This window comes from Salmo salar, chromosome 05 (assembly GCF_965601325.2).
Source record: "Salmo salar chromosome 05, fSalSal1, whole genome shotgun sequence".
NCBI classification, from domain to species: Eukaryota; Metazoa; Chordata; class Actinopteri; order Salmoniformes; family Salmonidae; genus Salmo; species Salmo salar.
The window spans coordinates 42,195,367-42,218,000 of NC_138295.1; the positions used below are offsets into that span (position 1 = coordinate 42,195,367).

Consider the following 22,634-nt stretch of genomic DNA (forward strand, 5'->3'; position numbering starts at 1 on the left):
TTCAAGAAGATAAAAATCAATAAAAACAATCCCCAAAACCCAGAAGGAAGTGTCGGTGCTCCAGTGAATGGAGCAGTGTAGCCTAGGCCAGCGTCTCATATGGGAACCCACAATTAGAGGACGTTAATGTGGCCCACATGAGGAGAGGCTTCTGGGAAGGCTCCACAGGTGTCTGGTTGATTATGATCTGACACCCCTGTCTGTCCTAACCAGAATCATACCTGGCAACAATTGGCTAGGAGACTAGAAGCTCCAACAAGCAACAGGGCCATGGAACTCCTAGTTATGTTGCTACAGTATTTTCCTTCTGTCTTTATTTTTTTTCTCACAATCTACCGTACTGTATTTCTTATAATGGGTTTTTTTCGCTCTCTGACCGTGTTCCAAGACCCTCTCAGGACATGTTTTGGACATTCCATTTCTCCCCACTTCTTCTGCTAAAGTTAACCGTTGTTGAAATGTGGTGAAATTCGGACTAATCGTACGCTTAATGGACCATTTCCGCACAGGGAATAATGTTCAGGGAATGATATTGCCTTGCGGTCAGTGTTGGATCTCAACTATCATAGCTGTTTTCTTTTTGTGCTCCTGATTTTAATTGCAGATGCTGAACAGCCAAACTATTTCCTCCTTGTGTCCTATCAGATATGCCTCTTGCGATATTATGTACATGGCAATACAACCCATACTATTTAGTCTGCAAATGCCTCTAGTCATGATGCTTAGCCTGTAAACCTTGTTGACGTTGGAAAAGTTGAACAGTGATAGAACGGTACGGTAGAACAGTATTAACTAAGCGATGCAGAATTTAGTGAAAGGGAAATTTGATGTTGTGAAAGATGCAAGAGAGATTGATGTCAGCACATTTCACAATCTGACCTCACCACACAGATCACAGATCCACTGTCGCTGTAAGTCAAATATCCCAAGACAAGATCTTATCCTGCACCCCACATCTCCTCCCCAAACAATAAAGGCGGGAGAAGTGGCCCCTAAAAATACCCTTATCTGTAACCAGCACCAGCAGATGCCACTGGGGGGTAAAGTGCTGCAAGGGGCTCAATCTCAATCTGATGGATTTATCATCTATCCATGATAAAGCCCAAACTTCTAAGGTGAGTTGAAATCAAAATCCTCCATCTTATCTGCCAGGGTCCTTTTTTCCCTTTGTTTTCTTTGATCCCATTTGATCTGCGAGGGCGATGCTGAGGGGAATTTGGGGACTGTGCCCATTTTGTGACCCCCCCCCCCCCCCTGCGACCATTACAGAGCACTCTATCTGTCCAGACTGGTAGAGTTCCATATTGACCCATTCGTAGTGCCTGCCTATTCTGTTCCAATGCTAGGTGAGCTTGCCTGGCATCACAACCGCCCCCACACCCTTAACTTCCACATCTGAAAGCAATTGCAGTTGCAGGGCTGTGTGTGGGGGGCTGCCGGATTCCAGCAAGACCCCCTCACCGAGAGAGAGGAGGGAGGTAAGCGTTGGGAAAAGTGGGGCTGGCAATTAAAAAACTCCCTGGCCTTTTGATGGAATTCCCGACGGGGTTAGTCAAAGCGGGATTAATCACTGGCCTTATCCCGGTGATCCTGTATCTTTCTCCCACTCACTGCCTTCCCTATTTTCCCTCTCTCTTTACAAGCCCTGTGTCATTTCCTCATTAATATCCTGGGAAAGGAAATATAGAGCGGGGCGAGGAAACGTCAACTTTTTCGAGGCTTAAACAATTTTACAAATGCCTGCCTACTGTTAAATCTGTAAGCCTTACCCCCACATAGTTTTTCAATAACCCAACCTAGAATTATTCCTTAATTTCTTAATAAAATCTTTAACAAATTGACCACAACTTCTTTGATAATGACTACATTTGACTCCTTCCCATAAATAATAGTACCCCTGTTATAAATGGATTGCATGCGTTGTATTACAACTTGTAATTTAGTTTACATTGTGCTTGAGGAACCAGAAAATTACATGGGTTTATGTTCAAAATGAATAGTTTGCGCTTTGTAAAATTGAGATGACTGCCTTTTCTTACCTAAATCAAGTCACATTTTTGCTATCGTTGCTTTGAAACATGTCATTTTTTTCCCTCGAATTCTGCTTTTAAAGGGAAGGACATTGAAATCTAATAAGCCGCATTCAAAGGAGGTTTCCCTTTTCTGTCAAATGCACACTCATTATTGAAACATTTACCCATTTTAGACAGAATTGTACTTATTCGCCATCAATCTCACACACATACACAGAAACACATGGTGAGCCACACATGTGCCTGTTTCATCAATGGCGTCGCTCCGCTGATTCAGAGAGCGCCATTGATGTTTTATGGTATCAGTCATTCACCCTTGGCACAAGAACAAAAAAACAGACAACGACGAACTGCTTTATATCATGCGCTTTAGTTTACAGGCTAATTTGGAGACAACAACTAAATGTACTGGGACCTCAAGACCAACATTGGTGCCATCAGGACAACAAACATAATGAAAAAGGAAAAATAACGGTCACACTTTGAACTAGGATATTTTACACAGCGCCCCTTTCCCCTCTCTGGCTCCTTAAATGAGAGCCACTCTGGTGTCTGGTCTGCTGTGGTGGCCTGCCAGACTTTTCCTAGTAAGTTAAAGCAGGTGTGAGTGAGGCAGCAGTAGCCCAATGCTGGGACTGGGACTGGGACTCCTCACTGTCATGGTGCGGGACAGTTTAATTGGATAAAAGGGAGGGTGGGGGTCTAAAGGAACCTGAATGGGGATCATCCGAAGACCCTGGACCCTGATTTATGACGGCCGCAGTCGGAGGTGGCAGCATGACAAATGACCTGCTGAGGAATAGGGATGTCATTTATCTTCCCCATGCAGGAGCTGTAGGGTCGGATGAGGATTGAGAATCCTCTTGGTACTCGCTGGAGGAAGGAGGCCCACTTGATGATAACAGCGCCATGTGGACAGCGGTAGTGAACATCAACACTGTGCACTCCCATCTTGCTGAGCCCTGCGATGATGCCAAGCAACCGTATGGTATCATGTGTGTAAGGGGGGGGGGCATGTGTGTATGTGTTTGTGTGTACGCCTGTGTGTGTGTATTTAGTGGTGGGGTCATCTGGCCTCCACATCCCACCTGAGTCTCTTCCTGTTCCTCCTCTAACCCTGAGGTCAGGGGGCATAATACTGATTGGTGGGAAGGATGGATGGAGGGAGGAGAAAGAACGACTGTTAGCGTGATTGGACGCTAATGTTTCCAGATGTCTAATAGGATGGAAGCATTTTTTTCCAGCGTATCCTTAAAAGATGTCCAAGTTTGGATCCCGGCCGACTAGCTTCTGCGAGATGCCAGTCTGATACCGAGTCTTTATAGCAGGTGTATGTAAATATTATGTCAAGCCTTAGACAGAGAGAGCGTGCAGCAAGTGGGTTCACCGCTTCTGTCTGGGTTTGATCCTTGAGAAAATAATTGTATAAGATCAAGGGGAAACCACACATGCTTGTGGCATAACACGCTGCTACTAAAACATGTAGGGGTCCCCATAAGAAGCACTCCCTTCCTCACGCTGTAGTGCTGCCTGGGCATCTATTACAGGTCTATAAGGGCTTCTGCTGCAAGGCGTCTGGCAGGCCCTGACGGCTACATTCCTTCCCATCTGATAGTGGCCCTTATCTGGCGGAGCTGGAGGTGCTGACTAGGTGATGCGTGTTGGGCTTTACAGTAACATCAACACATTCCAGCCACACATTCCTCATGGCCAGTGAAAACACAGCCGGCCCCGATAACAGAAAGGGCAATCAAAACAACGATAAATCGTGCCGGATATAAAGCGCTGCTAACCAAACTGCAGAGCGGTTCAAACAAATAGTTTCTCTAGTGGCTCTAAATGGCTGTAATACCCTGGGCGGCTGGGGCTGTTTCAGCTCCAGTGGCTGTATTGTGGCGGGGTTTTGTCTCTGCCTGCCCCTCCATTATGCCACTAGCGCTACAACACCTCCAGCCGGAAGACAACAAGGAGCTTCCAGTCTCCTGACCATGTCCCTCCCGAAATCCCAACTCATGGCTAGCCTAGCCAGTTACTGTGAATCACATGATGCTCCATAAACCATAATCATTCCGTTACTTTATCGGCCTTTGGTTGAGCTATACTATACCACCCCCACTGCTGTCTCTCTAACTGTGAGCGGTGGGTGCCTAATTCCCTGCAGCAGGCACAGGGCTAGTGTTTCCCCAACGAGCCGAGCCACAGACATGCCTTGCCGGTAATACGGATCAATGGGAGGCATCCCTTGTAGGAGAGCCGCGGTCGGGCTTATCGCTGATCCTCCATCTCCCGTCCCTGGGTCTTCCACTACAAAGGCATCTCCGAGCCTGGCGTAATGGAAAGCACCTGCTCCAGATGAGGCAGGGAAGTAGTTAGTGAGAAGGGAGATTGAGATAAAGGAAGGGAAATATGGAAAAGTGGGAGTATTGGACAGGGCTCAATCAGGCAGGAGGATGGAGGCAGGGCCAGAGAGTAGCTGAGAGTGGCTGATCACCAGGAAGTTCCCAGTGGCTGGACTTTGTAGGGTTTTGGGGCGCGTGGTAGATCCACTAGAGACCCACCACATTAAGCTCTGTTCTTGGATGGTTGGTTCTCACATAGATCAACTTTTTACCCTGCTGAGACTCAGGCTGACTGAGAGGAAGCAGATTTTCTTTCACCCTCACAATGGTGTTTCCACTCTTCTTTTTATCTCTCCGCTGCCAGTAATGTAGCACAGCTCTCTCGCTCTTTCTCTCGCTTTTTCTCTCGCTCTTTCACACGCTCTTTCTATTTGTATTCCTTCCCTTTGTGATTTTTCACATCGTTGGTGGATATGATATCAGAGCCATTTGTCATGATTTTTACTCATAAAATATGAATGAAAAATATATTTGAAAATGTCTGTTCTCAAATTACATCTGAAGCTCTTTCCTGCTGTAAGATAACCTAGTGGCGTCATGGGTGGAGTGTTATTAATATTTTTCAGAATTTTATAAATAATAAACATTATTTAAAACAACCCGCCGAAAATCTGGTGTTTCTATGTCAAACGTTTTTGTTATATTTCAGTCTTCTGTGATTGATGTATATAAAGTGTAATTTTTGGATGCAAACTCAATGTATAAGATTACAGCTCTATATCTGACATGGTACAGGTGTCTTATTTTCTTTAAGCCCATAACCATGTGTGTGAGGTGTATACTTTTGTTTCAAAGAAGATTTGTTTAAGACTACCAAGAAACACTCGGTGTGACCCTGGTTTATCCCATTGCAGTAAAATATTAAAAGGAGGAGGAGGAGAAATCATCATATAAAGTACCAGTCAAAAGTTTGGACACACCTACTCATTGAAGGGTTTTTCTTTATTTGACTATTTTCTACATTGTATAATAATAGTGAAGACATCAAAACTATGAAATAACACATATGGAATCACGTAGTAACCAAACAAGTGTTAAACAAATCAAAATATATTTTAGATTTGCCCTGATGACAGCTTTACACACTCTTGGCATTCTCTCAACCAGCTTTACCTGGAAGGCTTTTCTAACTCTTGAAGGAGTTCCCACATATGCTGAGCACTTGTTGGCTGCTTTTTGTTCACTCAGCGGTCCAACTCATCCCAAACCATCTCAATTGGGTTGAGGTTGGGTGATTGTGGAGGGACAGGCTATCTAATGCAGCATTCCATCACTCTCCTTCTTAGTCAAATAGCTCTTACACAGCCTGAAGGTGTGTTGGGTCATTGTCCTGTTGAAAAACAAATGATCCCACTAAGCGCAAACCAGATGGGATTGCATATTGCTGCAGAATGCTGTGGTAGCCATGCTAATTAAGTGTGTCTTGAATTCTAAATAAATCACTGACAGTGTCACCAGCAAAGCACCCCCACTTCTTCTTATTGGTGCCCTTTAGTAGTGGTTTATTTGCAGCATTTTGACCATGAAGGCCTGATTCACGCAGTCTCCTCTGAACAGTTGATGTTGAGATGTGTCTGTTACTTGAACTCTGTGAAGCATTTATTTGGGCTGCAATTTCTGAGCCTGGTAACTCTAATGAACTTGTCCTCTGCAGCAGAGGTCACTCTGGGTCTTCCTTTCCTGTGGCAGTCCTCATGAGAGCTAGTTTCATCATAGCTCTTGATGGTTTTTGCGACTGCACTTGAAGAAACTTTCAAAGTTCTTGACATTTTCCGGATTGAGTGACCTTCAAGTCTTAAAGTAATGATGGACTGTCATTTCTCTTTGCTTATTTAAGTTGTTTTTGCCATAATATGGACTTGGTTTTTTACCAAATAGGGCTATCTTCTGTATACCACCCCTACCTTGTCACAACGCAACTGATTGGCTCAAACACATTAAGAAGGAAAGACCTTCCACAAATGAACTTTTAACAAGGCACACCTGTTAATTGAAATCCATTCCAGGTGACTACTTCATGAAGCTGGTTGAGAAAATGTCATGAGTGTGCAAAGCTGTCATCAAGGCAAAGGATGGCTACTTTGAAGAATCTCAAATCTCAAATATATTTTGATTTGTTTAACACTTTTATGGTTACTACATGATTCCGTATGTGTTATTTCATAGTTTTGATGTCTTCACTATTATTCTACAATGTAGAAAATAGTAAAAATAAAGAAAACCCCTGGAATGTGTAGGTGTGTCCAAACTTTTGACTGGTACTGTACATCTATACATTATATGTATTCAATATATGTATTCAAAACCACATGATGGTGTTGATATTTATGCCTAGGGCCCTCACTAACCAGTCTTCATCAGATTCCCAGAAACGGAATGATTACATACATGTGGCATGAGCATATTATTGGCACACAATTGAAACCTAGCCTACACAAGTTAGGAAGTCACTGCAAAATCATGTAGGTTGCCATTGTGGGTTCTCCACACCAGAAACCCAATACGTTGCTCGGTGCAGGTCGGAGGCTTGCAGACAGCCTCCAAGCTGCAGTCCCCTGAGAGCCTCTCGGCTCCATACTCAAGCTGGTACCATTCCGCCCTTAGGGGAAGAAAACACAAACAAAACATCACTACATTATACTCAGGAGGTAGCCTACACTCAGGAGTACCTTCATTTTTAATCTGTCTCAGGGCTGGACTTATCACCCCCTCTAACCAGCCTGTTGAATCTGGAGAGGTTCTCTCCACTTCCCATGTCCTCCTGAGTCTCCCCTCTCCACTCTCCACTCGTATGTCCACCACTGAGTCTCTACTGTCCCCCTCTCCACCTCCAAGCCCCCCCTGAGTCTCCACTTTCCAGCATTGCGACACTCATTAGTATCATGGCAAGGAAACAAAACACAAAGTGGATTTCACTTTTTTTGGAAAACAGACCTAATGTTGGAAGCAAACATCGTTATGTTATCATCCAGAGTCACATGTATTTATTGTCAAAGCTATAGCACACAATATTTTACATACAGCAGGTTTTTAAAGGACCAAATCGTTTGGTCTGCTTTGTGTTTTCATTTTTGCCATAGACAAAATATGGCGATACTGGTATGGTCACCGCCCTCTTTCCATTCCCTGTGTCCCCCTGAGTCTCTTCTCTCCAGTCCTCAGTCCTCAGTCCTCACTCTCCACTACCCGTGTTCCCAGAGTCTCCCCTCTACACTCCCAATGTGATGCCCTAAGTCTTCACTCTCCTCTCCCCTGTCTCCCCTCACTCAGGCCCGTATTCCCAGTAATCTGCCATGTTCAACGCATCACTTCCCATGTGTTTCTCTCTACAGAGAGCCAGGCAGGAGTCACTGATAACACTTCACAGCACCTTGCCATACTGGTGTTTTCTAAATGGATAACATAGACTGGTCATCTATTGGTTTAAAGCTTTGACTTGAAACTGTACAAATTATGGATAGGGATATCAGAGGAAAATCATGATGTTAACTCCAATATTGTTGTTTTTGAGTATATCTGTAAAAAAACTTTTAAAAAACAACACTTGGAGAACATTTTCGACATAAAATGCTACATTTTAAACTGCTCAACTCCGTCAAAAATAATGTCTCAAGGTTTCATATCAAAAACACATGTTCTTCTTCGGATACAGTTTTCTCTCATATACAGCAACAACACCCTTATATGAGTCATCTATTTTAGGTACTTCATTGAAATCCCTTTCACTGAATTTTGAGTGATGTTTGACTGTTATAAGGAAATTTCATTAGATGGCTTGTACAGTAATATGACTTCATCCATCCTGCAGCATTTATTTCATCCATGTTTGACCATATTATAGGCGATTGGACGGTTGGCCTGGGTTAATTAACATAGCTCTATTTAACCTTGACCATGCAGTGGCTATTAATCCTCTGAGTCATCATGTGGGTGCTTCAGCACACTGTAGCAGCTTACTGCAGTAATTCATACCTGCAGAGATTATGTGCCTGCTTTGCTAAAAGGACAATATGCATCTCAAACAACGAGGCACCCTGACAATGTTTTCGTAAAAATCGGGGTATTTATCATTCATTTAAAAGTCAAAAAGACGGATGTACCACTTGCAGATTACCCATTTTAAGTGTGTATCACTGTATATAAGCAACCCAAGGCATGAATAATGATGAAAGATCAAAAACAAAGTGTTAGTATTCTTTATATTATTTACTTTCCACATCACAGCAGTGTCAGGTAGAAGGATAGGCAGTTTGGGACGAATGAGCTATAATGTTGTATTCTGATAGCTCTGAGTTACACATAACGACACATCCTCTATCATTCAGGCCTAAAAAGAAGACAAGACACAGTAAAAGCAAAGGCAATGTCAAAGCATTACTTCATTAAAGGTTCCCATCAGTAGCACTGTCTCATCTAAGTCAACTAAGCTACATACAGGAGGAAAACGACGTATTACTCATAGCAGAGACCGGTATACTGTACCATGTTAAGACTCCATTATAACACTATAACCTCCCAGGGTTACAAGAGTTAATTCCTTTGCCTCATCACTGGGCCAAAGGTCAAGTAGATGAAAAGGTAAGGATTATCACAACTGTCCTAACGTTGCAAATAGTGCATATCTGAGTAATAGCTCATCATCGCAAACTCCTCAAAACCACAATGTCACACAAACTCACAATAACATAACTCACATCACAAGATGTTTTGCACCCTTTAACAGCACCCCACAATGCCAAAACCACCATTTGTGATCTGATCTCTCTCACCCCTCCCTTGCTAATGTGTTAGTCCAGTGTGAGTACAGACTGAGCCCGCAGTAACTACAAGCCTCTGTCAACAGCCACACAATGCTGGGCAGTGGAGGATAAGCCTTTCCCGGCCATCAGCCACAGCAGAGGGAGAAGGGGTCCAGAGGGGCTGTTATTTCAGGCCACTCTGACTGACAGTTAGATTGTCCACCCAATTCTGCTCTGGTAGCTAAATTGGAGGAGTAGGTTAGGCTAAAACACTCGGAGGCTTGACGTCCCAAAACAACCCCAACCAGCCCTGCTCAGACTCCTGAGGGTCTAACCCAAGCTGGCAGGCACAAACATGGAAATGGCTCCTCTGCACTACGCTGGCCCTTGTCTCACCTCCACTGAAGTGACACGTGGAAACATGTTATTAGAGTCTCCAGAGTCTCCAGAGCCAGAGTTTCCAGAGCCAGCTGCCCCGCCACACTCATGCTGTCACCCCCAGACATCACCCCCAGCCAGCCTGATAGACCTGACACACAGGCCACGGCCTCAACTTTGTAAAGCTCTGGCTGACTGGCTGGTTGGCTGTCTTAGGTCTGGTCCTTACTCCTGCATCTCACTCTCCCTTTCTCCTTCTCTCCCACACAAACCTGAAAGAGCTCCCATGTTCCCCAACATCAGTCCAACTTGAATACACATAACAGCACTTCCAGGAACTCACCCAGAATAAATCCCTTTTGTAATAAATCATTCAAATCCATTGTGGTAGTTTTGTGATCGTTCTGGTGGTTGGGGAGCAGGAGTGGATCTGGCATTGGAAAATGGTCCTCTTCACAAAGTGTTGGGTGAAACAATGGCAATGTGTCCCAACAAGCTGAGGTCGCCATAGATAATAGTTTCCTTTGCTTCTTTTTTTCAACGCATCTAGACTAGAATACCTCCCATATCACACAATTCTTAATTCTGACGCCGAGACAGACAGCTTCTTGAGGCCCAATATAACCACTTCCCTCAGCCAGTAGCAAAGTATAGCTCTCAACTACTATATTTGGGCAGGTGGAACACATTTATGAAATCAGACCAGCCGATCACACCAACATTAATGGAAACCATATAGCCCGTTCAGGCCAGTGGGTCTCGTTTTACAGGCCACACTTGGAGCACCCACAGAGAGTTGGCGCTTTAAAACGTCACATGGAATCCTGTCAAATTCCTGTTTCCACATATGTCATTTAACACTAGCACCATTGTTAAACCACTGCTCTTGACGGTAATCGTCATTAGAATTTCCAAAGAAAAGTTGTTGCAAAAGTGCTGAGATCTACACCGACTGATTCCTCGTCCCGTAAAGAAGCACAATTGGGTTTTTTATAGACTGGAATCCCCTCCCTTTTCATTACGTTCACCACACAGAGTGGCGTTTGCTCTTTCCTGTCCTCCATTTCCCTCTTTGTACAGTTGAGCTGCTGTAAACATAATATCAGCCCTGGTTTAGTGAGAGCCCTGGTGTCCGTGTTAGACTACTGCCCGCTTGCTTGCTGAGTGATAGGGTTCCCACTACCAGTCGGCATGGAACATTGTTTTCCTTGGGCCTCTGCCATTCTAGGCATTTTCAAACCTTTCAAAGCAAACAGCACCACAGCTGCTAAATTCTCCCCGTCAATAGGAGAGCGGCTTGGCATTCGACCTTCACCTTCCAAGGTCCTCCTCATAATGTGGTGTATTTCCAATTTTCTCATGTTGACAAAAGTCTTGGGGAGAAAAAGAGGTCATTGTTCAAGCTTGTTGAGTCTTCGTGTGACTTCACCCGCTCTGAACTCCACGGCTTTCCCAACCCAACCTTAGCCCACTACTCAAAGCTAGCCCCTTCCCCTCTGCCCCCTTCGCCATTCTCTGAAGGACAAAAATCACTTTGTCAGGTTTGGTTCATTAAAATGCCTTGCAGAGGTTTTGAACTCTTGCTGCTATTCAATCGCCGGCTCTGGCCTCAGCATTCTCTGAAAACTTCAAGTTCTTTTGATTCAAATCTGTGAAACCCTCAGAGAGTGCTTTTGGATTTAATTTGGCTCACAGTTAGCCCCCTGGAGGAAGAAACTGAAGGGGAACACTGACGCTAGCCAAAGGAAAAGTGACAGATTTAGCTGAGATTTGACAATTAATAATAATCTCAGTGCAGAGGGGTGAACGATAGATTCCCAATGTCAATGGAGGTTTAGCTTGGGTATACTGTTATTAATACTGGTGCCCAAAAGACGTGGACATAATCCACCGTGGTGACAGACTCATCTAGTGTAGCCTTCTCTGAAACCTGACTGAAACCTTTGTTGTACGTTAGCCAACTACTTGCTAATGGCTGCTTACATTCAAAAAGGCACTTTAGAAACAGCATGTCAGTCTCCGGACGTTTTTCCTGCAGAGACCAACGATAAATGCAAGTAGGACATCCGTGTGTAAATTCCTCTGAGCTGTGGGTCTCTGCTGACTGCTGCCTGACCGCGCTACACAGACAGACAGCACTAGCGTTGGGGGGGGCAATGCAGATGGCTCACATGTGCTGCCCTCAATCAGGGGGTCTGATCTCAGAGGTTAGTGTTAATTACAGATTATTACTGAACCGTAAACGAAGCCATGGGCTGCAAGGCTGGTCAGGGGACTTGGAACAATTAGTAACGGCCCGGCTCTATGTTTATACTAGTATATGAGCTGTGGCAAGTTAGGAGGGTTGCTGTGAAATATGATTTCAATTTGGAGGTTTTGTTTTGGGTTCTTTGAAGGTTAGGGTGGCGAAAAAGGTGCAAGGGGTTGCCGTGTGAAATCACTGTTTTCTCCCTGACTGTACGAACGTGTCAGTCGTCACTCCTCCCCCTCTCAGCTCAACTTTCACAGTAACAGCCTGCTTATCGGCCAATCAGAAGGGGTATAGGAGCTCCCCTAGATTATAGAACAGAGCGAACAGATCCATCCCTTGGCTCTCTGGGTTTATGTCACCTCCACAGAGGTTAGAGGGGAAACTTGAAAGTCCATAGCAGAGCTGTAGAACACTGACTCCATGCCAGCATCACCCTCCATAGTTCATGTTCTGTATATTATAATGAAAGTGCTACACATGGAAAAGGAGAAAGAGAAAAACGAGTGGCCGATGGTCCAGCCAGCCCTGACCCTCTGTGTTTATGTCTATGATAGCTCCCAAGTAAATTGGATCATCAATCATCCAGCATTACACAGGAGAGAGAAAAAAAACCATTCTAACATTGCAACGTCAGGGTTAGTTAGACGGACCCACATGTGGAATTGTTTAAAGGCTAATCCTGATAGAGGCGTGGGGAGCGGAAGGGCACCAGATAGCCCCCACCCAAACCCCCCGTCCCCCACCTACCTCCTCATCCCCAAAAGACCAATCATGCGCCCGCTCCCTCAACACATAACCTCCTGACTGCAGCAATGTGTCCATCTAATTGTGAACTTCCTACAACAAGCAACCAGAAGGTTCTCTATTTCTGGTACGGGTCTGCTATTCCTGTGATTACTATTTTCCAGAACAGGACTATTACCATTGTAAAGGTTTGCACAATGTAGGTCAGAGCCAAAACAAATGTTCACTGCATGCCAAAACATAAAGGAGAGAAAAACACCATTACTCAGCTCATGATTAACATGGCTTTCAGAGAGCAAGAGGGTGAAATCACTAATAGAGCCCAAGCAAATGTCCAGCACTGCCGCGTTTAGGACATCAAACGGAGCGTGCCTCAACATCAGAGCAGGGTCAAAGGTGAGGCCTGTGAATGAAACAGCTTCAGGTTGTGCATAATCTACAATGTCTGGAGGGCTCCGACATGCAACAACTCTCCCAGGGATAAGGACAGCTTGTTGAATAGCATACAAATAAATATGAAAAGGGGGCTGGTTGTGGCAACATCTGGTGTTCACCACCAAGGAAGACAGAAGTCAGAAAGTATTTTTGTTCTCTTTTTTTTCTCTTGCAATCCCACAAAGATCTGTCAGTCTCCTTATTCTCTGAATGTCTGTGTTAAGCATAAGAACAGAGGATTTTGGGGAATTGGGGGCCTGTGCTGCAATATACCTGATGGAGAACTGACAGTATGGGCCTGGGGGTACTTTTAGGGAATGGAGGCATGGAGTAGGGAGAGTTGGCTGGTGCTGGTGGTTCCCTGACGCCTCACCACAGATTTGTGCTGTGCTGTATTTCTCCCTTCCTCCATGCCCTATGTCCTCCTCTCCCTTTACGAGTTGAGACAATGTGGATGTAATTAGCGCCTCTCTGTGGCGCTGGGGACTGGGGGCTGGCCGCTTTACTGGGCACACATGGCACTGGGACTGACACAAGTGCTGTCTCACACAGGAAGGCTGTCCCGTTGACCGGCCAGCGCTCTGCCGGCTGGCCACCACACGGGTGGGCTCCTGCCCCCCTCCCCACTCTCGCTATCTCACATTGCGAGCAAACAGAGGTGCCAGACAACAATGCAAGCTGAGAAACTCTCAGGAGGTCTGGGGGACTGGGGAGAGCAAGCTACTTCCTATTCTTGTTTTGTTTTTCTTATACTAAGTCCATGGGAACAAATTGGAAGTGAGGGTTAACAGCTGTAGAGTTGATAAAAAAGAAAACAAGTTATCTCTAAGAACCTTGATAGCAATTGTCAGGTTGACATAAAATGTAATGTGGTATTTTCTTAGTGAACCAGGTGATGCGTTTTACAGCTTGGTAGGAGTGGGAGACTGTTTTTAAAGATCTACAGCTGTCCTCTATTTTACAAAACCAAAACCCAGAATAACATGATGCAATTCAAACCTACTGACAGAGAGAGTGAATACAAGCATTGAGAGGAAATCCATATATATTGCCTTTCCCTTGCTCTGGGTTTCTCCCCTGCTCCTATAGCTCTGAGATGGGCAGAGAAATTGACGTAATTGGTGGAAAGTTTGGATTTCTCTTTATGTTAAAGGCATCCATTAAAAGGATCTCTCATGTCTAATGGCACGCTAATGGATATTTTCCTCAGACAGGTCTTTGGCTGGCCCATACTAAGCACTGCTGTGGGCCTCTGCTCTGCGAACTGATCTCCCATGCCAAGTTTCTCCTATACACTGTCCATACGTTTCCTGGGAATCATTAGGGTGGGTATGTACTGTATGTGATCAACATAAATCCCACCTGTATGGTTTAACACCCTGGATCATCAGTACTCTGCAACCTCACCTCCGACATTCACTTTCACTTTAAATTGATATCTCTCTTTCACACACACTCTCTCTCTCTCTCTCTCTCTCTCTCTCACACACACACCTGATCCCCACACACACACACACACACACACACACACACACACACACACACACACACCACACACACACACACACACACCACACACACACACACACACACACACACACACACACACACACACACACACACACAGGCACACCACACCTTCAAGGGAGCCCAAGCTCTGTTTGTGGTTTCGGCAGGCATGGATATACAGCAGTTTGGACTGGTTAGTGGTTGACTGACCTTAAGGAAAGTGGCCTTGAAACTCCAGGATCCTCCAGGGTCCTCCTGGTCTCCATAGCTCTCTAAGACACATGTAGAGCATATCTGTCCTCGCCATGCTTGTTATCCACACTCATCCACAGGTGGAACGACAGTACATTCCTCATCCCTGAGATGAGAAAGGGGAAAGGGTGAAGTACACAGTAAACCCTCTCAGCCACCCCTAAACACACAGACACGCACCTGATTTATGTGGCTGCTGCTGCTGCGGGGGTGTGTGGTGTGTGTGTGTGTGTGTGTGTGGTGTGTGTGTGTGTGTGTGTGTGTGTGTGTGTGTGTGTGTGTGTGTGTGTGTGTGTGTGTGTGTGTGTGTGTGTGTGTGTGTGTGTGTGTCAGTAAATTCTCGGCACACATGGTTCACAGCTTAGCCACATGCCCCTCACTCAGTCTCCAGACTGAAGAATAAGTTAACTCTTCACCTCAATCTGAGAGGCATGGAGCTGCATCTGCAAACCACTGGCATCTGGGTCCAGATAGAGGGGTAGGTAGACATGTGACCCCGCTGCTTTATCCAGACACCTTGATATAATAAAGATAGATAGAGGGAGAGTGTGGGAGAGTGAGAAAGGGAACGAGGGAGAGAGAGAGAGGGGAGGGGAGAGAGAGGGTGCAGAGGGAAGACAGTGAGAGGAGAGGAGTCCAGAATGTCATAAATTACATCTCAATTTGCTCGTAACTGAAAATAATTTAAGTGGATTATCCTGGCAGATGGCAGTTGATTAAATCTGCTCAGTCTGTTAAACAAGTCTCATCGGTGGAGCTTTATTGGACAGAGAGAGAGGAAGAAGAGTCTGACAGCCAATGTCTGACGCAGATGCTGGCCCCATCCGCCTAACATTAGGGTTCTCGGGTGCGTTTTAAGACTATGTTATTGAGGAAAATCTGCCTATATTCTGTTTTGGTCTGCTTTCCATCTGAATTTGTAACTTGGTATGATATTAAAATTCTATTACCTAGCTAATCCAACATTTGAGTCAGCTTTAATCACCAATGCAAAGCTAAGTTAGCGTTTCAAATGTTCAATAAGATCAATAAGTGTAGGCCTATTATTGTGACTAACAGCTACGTGTTGTCTGAAACCATTCACTTTACAGAGTACTTCAAATGAGAGAAGAGGGTTAGTTTCAAATCGAATTATATATCTATTTCTCACCAGTTGAGGGCACTGCAACTGCAAAATGACAGTAAAACAGACTGCTCAGTGAAGACTGGATAAGAGTCTGAACTGTAACTATTGAACGTTGAGTGCTTGGCCACTCTGTACAACTATTTCAATTTCGTTCAGATATAGGCCTATTGTTATTGATATAAGTGTAATTGAAGAAATGGCTTTTTATTCTCAGACTACTTTATAAAGCACGGGTCAGCAAAATGGGAAAGTAGGCAACCAATCTTTGTTTTATTGCAGTGTACCGCCTTCAACTTATTATATAGCCTACTAAACAACAATTTTTTTAAGCCGAGTCCTTGCCCTTGTCGCTCAGTCATTCTTAAATGCATCTGTCATTGTCATGTCCACTTCAATTTTAACAATACCCTGGCACTAGAAACAATCAATCAAGATCCACAGTTTCTGGGCACAAATAGCCTAATTTATAATTGTGCACTAGGCTATCATATCACCACGTTAGGTAAAATAGAGTAAAATATAATTTCCTGATCCAGTCCCGTTATTTCTATACACATCAGTGTTTAATGCCTAAACTCTAAACTTGTAAAATTCTTGAAGTTTTCCATGTAACTCATCAATTACAAACTCATTGCGTGTAACTTATTCCAAAAATTCCATGTGCTTTTCTTTATTATTTAACTTACTGAATGTAAAGAGCAGATGAGGGCCATTAAAACAAAGTTTGACGAAGAACTTATTTTCTGCTTTTAGTGACATCAGCGCAGTGCGAACCAGTAGGAATCTGAAGTGGAGAATTTGGGGGTTGGAAACAGGTATGAGTTTTCTCGCAGACTCCAGCCTACATGCGCTCTGCTGAAGTTTTGTGATTACGAGTTCTTGTTTCGAAAAGGCATCAATTGGAATGGGACTGTGTGATACTTTGTAGCTGCTGTTCCCGCAAGAACTGAGACATTGTTATCACATCTGAAACGTTACTTTATGTACTTATTTTTTTGTCAATTTGACTTTTTTAATTAAGGATTTGGAGACGTTCCGATTAAGATTTGTTTAGGTAAAATTACACACGAATCCGGATGAAGAGTGTCTTGAAATTGGATTAGAAAGGATTTTTCATTCTCTAATATTTCGAGTTTTGTATCAATGGTGAGGAAACAGCAGAACACGAGTGGGACTTTGAATGAGCCCAACTCCGCATCGATTTTCTTTGGGAAGTTACTCAACTTTGAGAAGCTGATTTGATCTACACATATTCTTAGCTTCTGGACCTTTTAGCCTTTAATTGAGCTCCAACTAGTTATTATTGCTTGTAATACGAAAGTCGAATCTACTTTTGGGGGATTCCTCCTTTTATATATTTTTTTATTCAGTGTTTATTTTAGTTTTTTAGTTTTAAAGACTGGTTTTTGTTTGCCATCGTGGATACCATGCTACCGACTGTGCAGGAGAAGTGGACGGCGTATCACTGGGGGATATGGGTTCTGATGTGCGGATTGCTGTGCTCTGCCGCGGTGAATGGATGTCCTCACAAATGCAGTTGCTCTGGGTCTCATGTGGATTGCCAGGGTCAAGGCTTCAGGACCGTGCCTAAAGGAATACCTAGGAACGCGGAGCGCTTGTAAGTAACCCGAAAAGCTTTCATCATTCCACTGCTCTTGTGTCCATTTCTATTTTCAGAGCCTAGGTGGTTATGAGTGAGTGGTTAATGTATGAGTGGTTCAGATGCAGTAGTCAGATGCAGAGCCTGTTGATTGTGGTTTCAAACAGTGATAGATACAGCTATGAAGATGCGCCACATCTGGCACCTGCCTTGCCCGCGTGCCCCGCTCGGCTGAAGCTGTATGATCTTGAGAGCGCGAGACATCGATTTCACTCAAAATGTTGACGAGTCTTCGGATTGAAATATTTAGCTAGTCTTTAGATGAGTATATAAATAGTTTTGTAATGTCAACCTTAAAATAGAGACAACAATGAAACATGTTGTTAATTAGGGCGGTTGCCATTGTGTTCATTTCGTTTTATTTATTTCAACAGAGCCTGTATGGAACCTGTATGAGTAACCAGGCACAGGTAGGCGTTTATATGTCAAAGTTAGTAACATTGGGAACAAATTAGACCAGACGTGGCTTAATGAAGACTGAAGGAATTGAAGGGCATACTGGAGATAATGAGGTGCCCTTATCCCCTCAAACACCCATACCTGTGGATGAATACTTTTACCTCATATAAATAGGAAAGGGAAATATCTCATATCAGTTGTTGATAATACACCCTTATTACTTGATTATAACAGGGTAGAAAGTAAGAGTAACAGCTTGACTCATAAATCAAAGCATCTTGTGCAACAAAGGAGTGTCAAAATAATAATATGTGCCTAGGTTTGTCATTTTATGAAGTGTGTCATGTGCAATGACACTTTTAGGGAGTGCCAGCAGTTCAGGTCTGATCTGTGGCTATAGCCTACCCTAAAGCCTTTGCTTTCTTTCCTGTCCAGTCAGCCTCAGCCAAATTAACCTGAGGACAGCATGAAATAGCAACCCTATGGAGTAGTGGGTCCCGAAATCCCTGAAAATGCAGTCTTTCCACCTCTGGTGATTCTAGGAGATGGGAACTATTATCTAGCATAACTAAGCAGCTTAGGGACCTGGGGGATACAAAACATGTGAGGCACTGAAACAACAAAACACAATCATTTTTGCTTGGAAGTGGTATGAAAGCAAACAGTGTTCGCATTAGCCAGAGGCTAGTTGACCCCGTAAGACCTGTTGAATTTGAGAGAGCAATCCCAAGACATTTTACACTGAGAAAATAAATTATAATACTAAGTGGGATTGGTGGGGGTCCCCTTTTAGGAAAAATTGTTTATATTTTCTTTATTTAGTTGCTGGTCAAGTTCTGTGGGACGTTTGACTGCAGTTGCGGATAGGAGGCAGCAATGAGACGTGTTCATATTTTGTTCACAGTTGTTTTGAGGAAGGATGTTTGAGTGTTAACGTAATAAAAGGAGGAAACCTGTCTGTTGAACATTCCTGCTTTCCAAAGGGGAATGCCAGCCTAGCTCCTATAGAATACCAAAGTAGAAGCCCAATCAATTTTGTTCTGTCATTACTCAGGACCACTTGAGATCTATCTCATTTGCATCTTGTTTGAGCAGAAGGATTGTGAGGGCTTAACGATGGTGGGCAAGGTGGAACAGGCGCCTCTACTCTGGGGTGCAATTCACACCCTGCTTGGTTTCCCAGAACACCCTGGAGTGTGGATTTAGCTCTAATGACTGAGCCCTTGCCCCATGCTGGGCAATGGGTACTATGACTTCACTGTTGGAATACTGCTTCCTCCAATAACACTGCTTCCTTCACATAAATAAAATAATATGATTTTTAACAGCTATTTTATTCTTTGAAATTGTGCTATTACTCTATTACTCACACCTCTTTCTTTCTTTCTTTTCACTCATTCTCCTTGGCAAGCAAACACACACACACACACACACTCTCACTTGCTCTTTTTCTCTCATTCATATTTTTTGTAAAGAATGCCATCATCTCTACAGTGGAGTTTTTCACAGTTCCCCAGGTTTCCACCGACTTCACACTTTGCGAACAATGTGGAACTGTGTAGGCTGCTGGTGTGCTTGTTGAGTATGTACTGTATGCTGCCCCTGGCTCTTATCAAGCTGTTGATGCTGGTGCTGGGACCATGATGGATGAACTACAGCCCAGCCGCACCCACAGTCCACAACCACTCAGGGTGGGAGAATGGGAGGCTTGTCAGCTTAGAATGATGTGTATGTGGTTACCATCACTTAAACCATCCATCATCCCAATTACACTGCTAATCAACACCTCAAAGGGAGGATGAAATTATCCTAGACCATTTGTAGCCTACACTACAAAGTTACTAGATGCCTCTACATCCCAAATCCATTGCCTAGGTGGTGAACGAATTTAAGCTTAACTTGAGTTTGTCTTGCAGTGGGACTTTATAGGACATGCGTTCAGTGGGTGAATCTTCTAGAGTTGGTGTCTTAAGCATGAAACACACAGAGAATCTGAGTGCCGATGGACTGCCGATAGGTACTTATCACCGTGGGAGGCCGTTCCTTCTTTTGTTATAACAAAAGATGTACCTGCTGTGTACCGACCTGGTACAGACGAAAATGCCGTTTCTGCTTGTAGAATCACAATGCACAGCAGTGGCTGAAAACTTGACTTTGCGCCAATCAGAGAGCATGAACCTCCACGTGGGGGAGCCGACAGGAGTGATAACAAAAAGGAAAAATGAAGGCACTTTTCCCAGTGTAATCCACCCTTTTCATCAGAATTGTTCTTGCTAAAACAATAAAGATGCATAATACATTTCTTTACATATTTTACATCTAGCTAAGGAGTTTTGTGCTTGAAGAATACTGTTTTGTTTGTTAGGTTTGATGTGCACTAGCTTATTAGTTAGTTAGTTAGCTAGCTAATGTTAGCTTGCTAACTGAGAAAGGCAATCGCACACATTTTGTGTGAAAGTGGTAAGCGCAGCACAATGCACACGACACTAAATGATTTACCAAGCTAGCTTTTTGACAACTGTAGCTAGTAACATTACAATAAAATCACAATGGATTTGTTTCCATGAAGCAGCTGTCTGTAGCTGGCTGCCCAGAGTAAATGCAGTGTCTTTACCAAAGACTAACCCAAGATAGGACACTATACACGTCAGCTACCACAGCAAGTGAAACCACTGCAACGCTTAACAAAGAGCTGCAGTCAGTTTCGGAACGAGTGGCAAGAAATAAGTTAGTCTTAAATATTTCAAAAACTATACGCATTGTATTTGGGACAAACCATTCAGTAAACCCTAAACCTCAACTAAATCTTGTAATGAATAATGTGGAAATTGAGCAAGTTGACGAGACTTAACTGCTTGGAGTAACCCTGGATTGTAAACTGTCATGGTCAAAAAATATTGATACAACAGTAGCTAAGATGGGGAGAGGTCTGTCCATAATAAAGCTCTGCTCTGCCTTCTTAACAGCACTATCAACAAGGCAGGTCCTACAGGCTCTAGTTTTGTCGCAGCTGGACTATTGTCCAGTCGTGTGGTCAGATGCCACAAAGAGGGACTTAGGAAAATTACAATTGGCCCAGAACAGGGCAGCACGACTGGCCCATAAATGTATGCGGAGAGCTAACATTAATAATATGTCAATCTCTCCTGGCTCAAAGTAGAGGAGAGATTGACTTCATCACTACTTGTATTTCTGAGAATTATTAGCATGTTTAATGCACCAAGCTTTCTGTTTAAGTTACTAGCACCCCCCTCAGACACCAGTGCATAAAGTACTTAAGTAGAAATACTTTAAAGTACTACTTAAATAAAATAAAATTGTATTGGTCACATACACATGGTTAGCAGATGTTAATGTGAAATGCTTGTGCTTCTAGTTCCGACCGTGCAGTAATATCTAACAAGTAATCTAACAATTTCACAACAACTACCTTATACACACAAGTGTAAAAGGATGAATAAGAATATGTACATATAAATATATGGATGAGCGATGGCCGTGTGGCATAGGCAAGATGTAGTAGATGGTATAGAGTAAAGTATATACATATGAGTAATGTAGGGTATGTTAACATTATATAAAGTGGCATTGTTTAAGTGACTAGTGATACATTTATTACATCCAATTTAAACATTTTAAAGTGGCTAGAGATTGAGTCAGTATGTTGGCAGCAGCCACTCAATGTTAGTGATGGCTATAAAACAGTCTGATGGCCTTGAGATAGAAGCTGTTTTTCAGTCTCTCGGTCCCAGCTTTGATGCACCTGTACTGACCTCGCCTTCTGGATGATAGCAGGGTAAACAGGCAGTGGCTCGGGTGGTTGTTGTCCTTGATGATCTTTTTGGCCTTCCTGTGACATCGGGTGGTGTAGGTGTCCTGGAGGGCAGGTAGATTGCCCTGGTGATGCATTGTGCAGACCTTACTACCCTCTGGAGAGCCTTACAGTTGTGGGCGGAGCAGTTGCCGTACCAGGTGGTGATACAGCCCGACAGGATGCTCTCGATTGTGCATCTGTAAAAGTTTGTGAGTGTTTTTGGTGACAAGCCAAATTTCTTCAGCCTCCTGAGGTTGAAGAGGTGCTGTTGCGCCTTCTTCACTACGCTGTCTGTGTGGGTGGACCATTTCAGTTTGTCCGTGATGTGTACGCCGAGGAACTTAAAGCTTTCCACCTTCTCCAATACTGTCCCGTCGATGTGGATAGGGGGGTGCTCCCTCTGCTGTTTCCTGAAGTCCACGGTCATCTCCTTTGTTCTGTTGACGTTAAGTGTGATGTTATTTTCCTGAGACCACACTCCGAGGGTCCTCACCTCCTCCCTATAGGCCGTTTCGTCCTACTACTTAAGTCGTTTTTTGGGGTATTGTACTTTACTATTTATATTTTTGACAACTTTTACTTTTATTTCACTACATTCCTAAAGAAAAGAATGTACTTTTTACTCCCTACATTTTCCTTGACACCCAAAAGTACTTGTTAAACTTTAAATGCTTAGCAGGACAGGAAAGTGGTCCAATTCACGCACTTATCAAGAGAATACGTGGTCATCCCTACTGCCTCTGATCTGGCGGACTCACTAAACACAAATGCATCGTTTGTAAATTATGTCTGAGTGTTGGAGTGTGCCCCTGGCTATCCATAAATTTTAAAAAAAACTATTAAATGGTGCCGCCTGCTTTGCTTAATATTAGGAATTTGAAAATATTTTTACTTT

General features: G+C 43.7%; 1 protein-coding gene across 1 annotated transcript in view; it reads left to right on the plus strand.

The window, feature by feature from the left end:
- The first annotated feature begins 16,693 nt into the window (after positions 1-16,693).
- Positions 16,694-22,634, plus strand: part of LOC106604933 (slit homolog 2 protein) — a 197,614-nt gene continuing 191,673 nt past the window's right edge. The window contains 1 exon segment of the mRNA XM_082974923.1: positions 16,694-17,484. Within this exon segment, the coding sequence (XP_082831049.1) occupies positions 17,294-17,484 (191 nt within the window). The 5' untranslated portion in view covers positions 16,694-17,293.